At 32.7% G+C, this 11,019-nt stretch overlaps 1 protein-coding gene across 1 annotated transcript; it reads right to left on the bottom strand.

Annotated features, from left to right (window-relative positions):
- Positions 1–726: 726 nt before the first annotated feature.
- Positions 727–1,662, bottom strand: LOC308429023 (olfactory receptor 4C15-like; the record flags this gene model as incomplete). Its single annotated transcript, XM_080927669.1, has 1 exon — positions 727–1,662. The coding sequence occupies one exon, from the start codon at positions 1,660–1,662 to the stop codon at positions 727–729; it is 936 nt and encodes a 311-aa protein (XP_080783795.1).
- Between the last annotated feature and the right edge of the window lie 9,357 nt (positions 1,663–11,019).

Consider the following 11,019-nt stretch of genomic DNA (forward strand, 5'->3'; position numbering starts at 1 on the left):
AATTGACTCTTTGGGTTTTAGTACTCTGGATATCTTGTTATAATGGTTATAGGGGGAATCAGGTCATACCATTTCCATGTTATTAGTGTAGTTTGGTCAGTGTTCTCTTTCTAATACTTGATTAAGAAGTCCTTAGCCCTGAGTTTTTATGGATTTTTTTCAATATTCATTTGTTTATAAATCAGTATGGAAGAGTTCCTCACCTGCCACTAGAGGAATATGCCCAATTTACTTAATTAAATTATATCTCACAAAAATTTCAATACTGTACTTACACTATGTACCTGCTGCTATAAAATCCACACTAAACACTGGCATCATATGTCTCCAAAAACAAAATGCAAAACAAACAAACAAACAAACAAAAACTGAGGTTCTTTCAGTGCTCTGATTCTCAAATGTCCTGACTCATAGTTACTTCCAGAAGTCATAAAAATCTGTAAAAGGTTTTGACATATTGACATTTTGACAGCATGAAGGAAATGACAAATAACCAGATACATATATTCTCTTTGCTGTTCTGTCGTAAATTACTACAATATAAACAAGCATGTATTTCAGAGCTCTTTACTATACACTTAAAAATGAGGAACCAGCTAAGAATTGATATTTGAAATAACATGAACCCATCATTTTTGACTGGAAAATGTTTTGCTAATGACAGTCATGACTGCAGAATGTTTTATCAAAACAATTTTAGCTTCTTTACAAATATCTTTCTATCTCTCACTTCTCATCAGAAACTACGCGTAATCTCTTCCATACTTTCTTCATGGCATTTTTCATGTCCTTATTCCTAAAAGTGTAAATCACAGGATTGAGCAAAGGAGTTACGATGGTGTAAAATATTGCCACCATTTTGTCAAATGAGAAAGCAGATGGAGGCCGCACATATATAAATATGCATGGGACAAAGAACAAAACCACAACTGCTATGTGAGATCCACAGGTAGAGAGAGCTTTCCATTGCCCTTTAGAACCTTGGGCTCTTAGAGAGTACAGAATGACACCATAAGAGACAAGCAAAATAGAGAAGATTATTATGCAGATAGACCCACTGTTGGCAACCACTAAAAAGCCAAAGATATGTGTATCAGTGCAGGCCAGTTCCAGTAAAGGAAATAAGTCACACATGAAATGATCAATGACATTGGGCCCACAGAAGGGCAATTGCAATGTGAAGATAATTTGTATGATAGAATGCAAGAAGCCCCCTGTCCATGCTATCCCCATTAGTGTGCCACAGAGCCTCCAGTTCATGATAGAAAAATAGTGCAAGGGCTTGCAAATGGCTATGTAGCGGTCATAGGCCATGGCTGTCAAGACAATCACTTCTACTGCTGCAAGGAAGTGTTCAGCAAAGAGCTGCATCATACATCCTTCAAAGGAAATTGTTTTCTTCTCATAAAGGGAGTCCACAACCAACTTTGGTGTGATGACAGAAGAGAAGCATGCATCCAATAGGGACAAGAATGTCAAAAAGAAGTACATGGGACAGTCTATCATTGCTGGGCTACACAGAATGGTCACCACAATTATCATGTTGCCCCCAACAGTTGCAATGTAAACAAATAAAAATACAATAAAAATTATTTTCTGGAATTTAGGATTCTGCGAAAGTCCAAGGAATATAAATTCTGTTACCAAACTCTGATTTTGCATTTCAAGAAGAATGTGACTAAAACTATGTTCGTGTAAACCTGTAATTATTAGAAAATAATGCTTTGTATAAGTTTATATTATCATCAACAAATTGACATAGTAGTAAGCAATTTTTTCTTGAGTTAAAACAGAAAAATAGTAGTGCTTTGCCCAACACATATATATACATATGACACTAAGTGAACTGAGCAGAAAAAATATATATGCATTTATATAGAGAGAATGATAGGTAGACATATATATACCTATATAATAGGAATAAATATAAATATAATAATAGTAATTAAAGAAGAGACCAGGAGATTCATAGAAGGAATAAAATAGAAGTTGAAAATGATAAGGATGGTAAGTGTGGGATTATTATAGATAAGGTATAAATGTGAAAATTTGGTTTTAATAAAAGAAAAAAGTCATTTCCTGAAGACAGTTTTGGAAAATCATGAAAAATCAAAGTACTAAATATTTTTAATTGGTAAAACACAAACACATGTTTTGACCTAGTGGATCCCTGAAGTAGAATAATTAAAAGCATTGTGAAACCTTTTGCATGTTACATATATAGAGAAACCACTATGTACTAATCATGTCTCTAATCTTCTTGGAATGAAACAGTGATGAATAACATTCCATGTCTGATCATAACACTCACCTACGAGCAGAAGAATGGCAAATTGCATTCTATAAACTCTTGAAAATCTTCATCATATTTCAAATTGTCTCGAATATCTGGGGATAATTGGAATGGCAAATGAGTTAATTTATTCATAAAAGGTATAAAGACCCACAAAAAATGTTTGTTTTTATTTGTAATGTCCTTGCTGAAAGGGTCAAGATTTTCCTGACAATTCATCACTTTAAACTATGACCACAATATAACAGGACAATAATATCTGTTGTCATGGTAAGATGTTAAAGAAGTTAAGCTACTGCTAGGAACTTAAGTTACAAGGAGCCGTGAGTTGATGATGATGGTGATTATGATGATGATGATGATGATGATGATGATGATGATGATGATGATGATGATGATGATGATGATTATGATGATTATGATGATGATGATGACAATGATGATGATGATGATGATAGTGATGTTGGTTATTTATGCATCATTATTATATTTTTATTTTCTTGGTAAAAATTTCAGTAAGGGGTGTTATATTCAAATTAACAAAGCTTCTTAACTTGGTATTTTAAGACAGACTTTCTGAGTCTAAAGTACAAGATCCCTCCTTTGATGATTATAGAAGAAAAGCAATTCATCTTTTCAGATAAAAATTACAGAGTAGTACTTGTGTTACTACAATTTACTTCCAGATACAAAAATTAAATTATCTTATTATTTTATTGATATGTTATAGAAACATCTTTACCAAAATAACAAAAGAAATAGAAGAGAACTGAAAATCATTATTCCAATGTGTACCACAAAGTAACTGACAATAGTCATATAAGTAAAGAAGAGAACCTGTAGTTTGAATGTTTTAGAGACATGAAACCTTATATTTACCAATTATTTATTTAAAGTTTCTCCTGTTAATGCAAAAAAAAATTATTTATATGTACTTGGAGAAGTTAGAAAGACTGAAGGAGCTGAAGGGGTTTGCAATAATGGTAAGACAACTATATCAACAAACAAAACCACCTAGAACTAGCAAGAAATAAACTACCAACCAAAGAGTAGACATAGAGGGACCCATGGCTCCAAATGCATTTGTATCAGAGAATGGCCTTGTCAGACGTCAATGGGAAGAGAGGCCCTTGGTCCTGTGAAGACTCAATGCTTCAGCAAAGGGGAATGCTATAATGGTGAAGCAGGAGTTGGTGGGTGGGTGGGGTAGCACCCTCATTGAAGCAGGGGGAGGGAGGTTGGAATAGATAGTTTGTGGAGAGGAAATCAGAGAGGGGAATAAAATTTAAAATGTAAATAAATAAAATAACCAATTTTTAAAAAGATATATTTTTTGAATTTTATATGTCTTTCTTATAGCAAAGATATTTGTAAAGAACTTACCTGCTCAACTGCAAGGTTTAAAAAAAAATAAAATGTAAAAATATGAAAGCACAACTCACAACAGAATTTTTTTTTACCAATTCTGGGTATAATTCATGTCTTAATTTTAGCTCCCTAAGTTGAAGCTTGTTTTACATAAGACGACCAGATAAATATTTTAGCTCTTGAATTTATTTTTCACAGGCTTTAGCTATGTCTGCTTCTTCTCATATGTAGAAAACTGAAATACACTAGTGAAATAATTTTAGGCATATATATTATATAGTTTATTTCATATATATTAATATACATATAATATTTATATGCCTTAGTTATAATATCTGAATAATAGAGTATAAATGTATACATTTATATTGAATGAATATAATCCATACACACACACACACTCAATATATATATTGAGAAAAACAAGTTGGTCATAAGAATATGACTAACTTATTATTGCATGATTATAGAACAAAAGGGCACACTTAATGCAGCAATTCATTTGTGTCCTCAATTCAATTTCTCACCACTGTCTGCCACCAAAGCTCCTTATATATTCATCAGTTGTACCTGAAAGAACAAGATAAAACAAATTGTATAAATTTATTAGATCAGAATATAATAATGCAAATATGTTATGGTATAATTTAACAGTGGTCAATTTAGCCTCAGAAGAAAGAACAGAAAAAAACTGAAGAAAACCAAAGAAAACTTGTGACAAGTAAAAAGATCACAATGCATGATCAATGTTAGCATTACAATGAGTGTGCAATGAATATACATTTAAAGAAAAGATCACATTAGGTTCTGGCAAAGTCTAATCCCAAATCAATCCAAATTAATCTATCTATTAATATCAAATTACTTCAAGTCTTTCAAATTTGATAAGACTCATGTTTCAGTTTATTCTGAAAATAGGGTTATTCATTAGAACAGACACTATCTCTCATGTGAGAGAATAACATATAGACACCTATGAAGCCATGAGCTCCAATAGAAGCAAATATCAAATTCTGAGATACAGCTGTTGCATCCAGACACATAGAAAGACATTAATTTTAATTCTTGATTTTGTATGGAAAAGCTCAGTGAGTCCTTTTTTTCATACTCATTAACAAATTAAAATATGTTGTCATAATTGTAATAAAATTTTTCATTTTATTTAAGTACAGTTGCATTTTAATACTCTTAATAATAATCAGGTTCATACTATAACTCACAGACCTACCACATCTACTACTGTTTAGCATATCCGTATTTGGCAAAAGAAAAGCAAATTGTGTAGCAGGCTAAAAAAAATCCAATCCTAATATAAATCTGGAATAATATAAATAATATTTATCAAAAATCGGTATCCTTTTCTAAGAACAACAAAACTTCAATGCAAGTCAGTAAGTACGTATAGTTGACAGCAATGGATCTCAACCTGTGGATCATGATGCTTTTGGTGGTTGAATGACTGCCAAATTGAATAGACATCATTTAAGATAGTTGGAAAATATGGGTATTTATTGTAACAGTAGCAAAATTGCAGTTATAAAGTAGCAAAAATAATTTTTATGGTTTATCATCACCATAACATGAGGAACAATTTTAAAGGGTCACAACATTAGCAATCTTGGGAACTACTGGTGGCCAAGAATCATAGATACTCTTTAAAGTTCTTATTGTACAAGCATGAACACCTCAGAATCCAGATTCACAACTCAAGCATCATAGCCCACATCTGTTTTCTCCATGATTGTCAGTCAGATAGTAACAGGCTGATCCTTGGAGCTTGCTTATCAACCAAACCTGAAGCTTCAGGCAAGCTTCAGGTTAAGTGATAAATCCTGGTTCAAACACATATTAAAGTAGACAGAAATTAAAGAAAAACAACATGACATCAACAAAAACCCTCCACATATAGCTATGTACATTTATGGCTACAAGTATAATCAGATTCACAAAAGAACAGCACATTTACACAAGAGCATGTAGATAAACACAGAGGGTGTGGAAGGGTAAGAGGGAGAGGAAACAAACAAAAAAAGAAAAATAGTGAATAAGAGAGAGAGAATGAAGAAAAGGGGGAAGTAGTAGGGGGATAGATCAGGAAACAGGGAGAATCGGCAGGATTTAGAAGTAGTGGACAGTGATGTAAATATTATAATACCCTGTGTATATTTATTTATAAGTACATATAAATTTCTGTCACATAAATTTCTGAAAATTATGTGAAGTTGAACAATTAATTAAATAAGAAACATAAATCATACACATAGTAGTGGAAATTTGGATCAACAAAAATTTTGAAATTTAGTTAAGAGAAATAGATTTATTTCATAATCATAATAAATACATATGATGACACTGTCAAATGAAGCTCAATGGGAAACTGCTGGAATGTTATCATATTTTTGTTTCTCCAAAATTAGTAAAAATAAAACATTGAAGAGAATTTTTTTAAATGATTTCATTTCTTATTAGCAAAAAACAGCACAGTGGGGGAAATAAAGGCCATCAATCTAAAAAAGATCAGGAAAGATTATATGGGAGTTTTAGGAAGGATAAAGGGGTAGAGAAATCATTCAGTTATAATACCCCTGAAATAAAAGTTAAAATTAAAAAAAAATACTAAATAATAATATTGCCCAATATCCAGATACGTGTGAACAAACTATTCTATTTCAAAATCTTTGGTTGCCAAGAGGTTATGGGCATAATTATTCAAAATAATGTACTGAAGGGTGTCAATCCAAAAGAACAAGCAGGTTTCAATGTCAGCATTACTTACCAGTGCCTGCATATGCAAACTACATAATCATACTCTAAGTAATACACTTACTATGGAATATGTATTCATCCAAATAGTCCTTTTAGAAATGTATCAGTATATAATTCTAAAATCAGAGATACCTTTGTATTCTTCCTATTAAAACCTAAATTCTACAATTTTATTTTAGAATTAAAATGAGATGAGACTTATTTCAGATTATGATAATGTGTCTTAAATACATTGAAATGGGAACATTTTATACATTGAATAACAGTGGTTTCTAATAAAACAAGAATTTTATTGAGGGTCGGAAAATTGAACAGAGGTGTGTAGCAATGGGGGGATGGGAAACTGGGTGTAGCAAACAGAAAGTTCCAGAAGCCAGAAAAGCAAAAGGCTCCTAGGACCCCACGAGGATGATATTAGCTGTAATACTCCCACAAATGGACAGAAAAATACAATATCATGTCCAGAACTTAGGCATACCCCCAACCTGGGTAAGGGATGAGGCCACCCACCCGTCTCAAAAATTTAACCCAGAATTTCTCCTGTCTAAGGGAAATACTGAGACAAAGAGTGGAGCAGAGACTGAAGGAAATGCCATCCAGAGACTGCCCTATCTAGGGATCCCTCCCATATACAGCCACCTAACCCAGACACTTGGTGACAAAAAGTGCTTGCTGACAGGAGCATGATACAGTTTTCTGCTGAGAGGCTCTATCAATTCCTCACCAATACAAGTGCTGCAGATGCTCAAAGGAAACCATAAGATTGGTCACAGGGACCCCTATGGAAGTTAGGTAAATGGCTAAAGGAGCTGAAGGGACATTATTTGGCATTAATAAGAGAAGAGTCTCTTGGTCTTATGAAGGCCTAATGACCCAGTGTAGAGGAATGCCCAGAGACAGAAATGGGTAGGTGGGAGGGACAGCACCCTTATAGAAGCAGGGTAAGGGTCGATAAAATAGAGGCTTTGCAGAGGAAAACCAGGGAATGGGATAACATTTGAAAGGTAAATTAATAAAATATCCAGTTAAAAAAAGAATTTTTTAAACTACAAATCATTAATATAAGTAAAATATCTACAGTATGAAGAGGGAATGATTAAACATTTGCCACTACTTAATAGAAAATAGAATAAAATTAATGTAGACTTTTCACATGTAATTTATTACCTAGAAGTGATGTTCATCATTGTCTTTTTACTCATGTCAAAAATTTAGAAGAGTAAATTTAGTTTTTTTAAGATTGCATGCATGTTAATTTGCATATTATGAAAGCTATTCTTGACTGCCAACTTGGTAGTCAAGTACACATATGAGAGATTTTTTAAATTAAATTAGAAAATCTAGTTTTAAAACCCACAAAACCAACTTTCCTTCTAATTAGTTGGCTGGGAATGTAAGTGGGAGAACCTGGGCTGAAGTGAAAAAAGTGAAATAATATGATCAAGATGTATTGAAGAAAAAAACATTTAAATAGAACCACAATGTTCATAGCAGCCCTATTTATAATAACCAGAAGCTGGAAAGAACCCAGATGTCCTTCAGTAGATCAATGGATACAAATATTGTGGTATATTTACACAATGGAGTACTACTCAGCCATCAGAAACAATGACTTTATGAAATGCCTAAGAAAATGGATACATCTAGAGAATATCATCCTGAGTGAGATAACCCAGTCACAAAAGAACAGACATAATATGCAGTCACTGATAATTGGATACTAACCCCAGAAAGCTCTGAACACCCCAGAAACAACTCACAGACTATATAAAGTTCAAGAAAAAAACTACAGCCAAAAAAATAAAGAAAATGAAAAATCATTATGCTTAATCTTTACACACCAAGAAAACCTTGACTATTTCCAGGTTACACCTTGTTTTACATGTACTTTATGCTCATTGAAACTAGTAAGATTTTAAAGCATACTATCAAACCTTTAAAAAAATCAATTACTGACAAAAATGTATTCACATACTTTTATGCAAAAATGCTTAAAATCTGTACATTTATCTTTTTTTAAAACAAAGTTGTTCAATTTATAAAAAAAAAATATAAATGAACAATGTTTTATTTTACATTAAGAAAAGAATGTTTGGCTTTCATATCATTGATTAGCAGATATGAAAGTTTGGCTAGTGTTATAGAACTTCTTTCATTATCCCTGCCATCATATAAATGATAAATACTACAAATCTACATACTTATATATGGCACAACTTAATAACATGACATGACCTGAAAATCATTCTATGACTTCTGTTTCCAAAAGAACTACAGTCCTGCTAGGTGATGGCGACTCATGTCATTAATCCCAGAACTTAAGAAGAAGAGGTAGATGGAACTCTGTGAATTAGCAGCCAATCTGGTAGAGACAGAGAGACAGAAAGAGAGAGAGAGAGAGAGAGAGAGAGAGAGAGAGAGAGAGAGAGAGAGGAATTATGCTTCCCTGTGTCCCATTCTTTATAATAGGCATTATTTCTTTCCTACCCTTTCACTTTAACAACATGTATACTTGTAGAAACATTTGTTATTTTCCAATAATAGAATTTCTTTATTAATGAGTAACTTTAGGTTTATCATACTTTATGAGTAGCATTTTTTCAATATAAATTGTAGCTCTAAAATATATATATTTCAATCACATAAATATCACTGTCACTAAGCAAAATAGCTAAACATCCTGTTGGAAATGGCTTTTATGTTAAATTCCTTAAAGCCATCTTATTTTATTCTAAGGTTATTCTATTTGGTGCAAGTGAAAATCTATTTCCTATGAATATCAATAAACAAGTATTTTCCCATGTCTGTCTGTGACATGTGTTCTCCCAAAATGGCAAGTGTCACTCTTTCTTTTCACTGTTGCAATTTAGATTTCCATAAATGATCAGCTTTAGTGCTTCATTATTTATGACATGTACTGCCTTCTGTCTCCCTTCATCTTCTTCCTAAGGGTGTAGGAATTTTCTATTCTTCTTCTCTTAAACATTTATATACCTTTTAGGAGACCATATTATGCCTAAAGCACTAGCTTAGTTCAGAATATCGACAGCTTCTCATTCCTGAAACGTTCTGTGAGGAGGACCTGGTGATGCTTATGATACCAGTCACAGTGCAAGAGAATTAAGAGTTCATAATTAGAACACTAGCTTGAAGTATTATGATATTTCGGGTTCTTCATGGTGCATATGTCAATATGTGATTGAGGATAAAGCACTTTATTTTCTCTAGCAATAACTGCATAGAGTGGAGAATCAGTTCAATCTCCATGTTTCTGTGAATACATTTTATACAGTCTCGAAGCATAGTAATTTATTGTTAAAAATAGATGATGAGAACATTATTATACTAGACCATTGAGTTTCTGTTTGGAAAACCTAAAGCTCTAGTTGTAAACAATACAAAATGTCCCTTTAGTGAATTTGTAGTTTGTCTTGTTCAGTTAAAAGTTTTTATTTTGTAGCAACTAAAAAGCTTTTTGAGAAACATGTTCAGAAGTAAAAAAAAAAAAAGGGTGGGAGGTAGAGATGAAATCTTAAAAAATGGAAGGATTGAGAAAAGGAAGGAAAGAAGAGGAAAGAAAAGAAAAGAGAAGGACAGAAGGGACATTGTGAGGGATAGGAGATTGAAGGAAGGAATTAAAAAAGTAAGAGAAAGAAAGGAAGAGATTAAAGAAGTAGTTTTCACTCTAATTGCTGTTACATTTGACACTTACAAAATGCTGTCCTCTGGGCTCTGCATGTCCATTTTGTTCTTCTGTGTATCCATTGTGCTTGGAAATATAATCCATACTTATGATGAAGAATATAAGCACCAGAGTTTACATGACTCTCTCACAAACAGTTACAAAGTGAAACGTATTAAAACACAGTAGCCTTGCCTCAGCATACAAAGTTTAAACCAGTTTGTCATAGTTTTTAAATCATTTCTGAAAATGAAAAATGGGAGTTTCTTTTGTAACAACTCAGTGTAAAATCTGAAGATAACCTTCTCTTTTTCTATGTTGAAACTTCTCTTTGGCAGTAACCAAAATACTATGTTTGGGTTTCCCTCTTACTCTTCCCTATAGGAGAGAGAAGGGGAGCTGTGAGATGCAGATGGGAATGCTACCATCCTTTTTCTAGTGCTGTCTCCACATGACCCCAGATAAAAGAAAACAAATGAGCCAAACTTTCCTCCATGATCCAAGCTGGACTTTAAAGAAGTTTCTCTTAGAGGTTGTGAACCTGTGAGATACTTTCTTAGTTCCCCTGGGTTTATAACAGAGCTTGCAGCACTGGAGTACAAATACATTTTGGTCTATGTTTTATGATCAAGTGTTGATCATTAGTAATTTACAGTAAATTTGGAGTTTAGCTTATAATTGTGTTGTATTTATTTTCTTAACATTCTATTTGATAATGCTTTAAAATCTCATAAAGTTCATAAACAAAATGCTTTGCATAGGGCATGGTATATAGAATCTCAAAAGAATTCTACATAAAGTCCTGTGTACCTGCGAAACCAAAGAACATAGATCTATGATTAACTGCCAAACCACTCATAAGGAAAATATATAATGTTTTGTAATAAATTTGTATGTAAAATATGAATGT

The sequence above is a fragment of the Micromys minutus genome, assembly GCF_963924665.1.
Source record: "Micromys minutus genome assembly, chromosome: 13".
NCBI classification, from domain to species: Eukaryota; Metazoa; Chordata; class Mammalia; order Rodentia; family Muridae; genus Micromys; species Micromys minutus.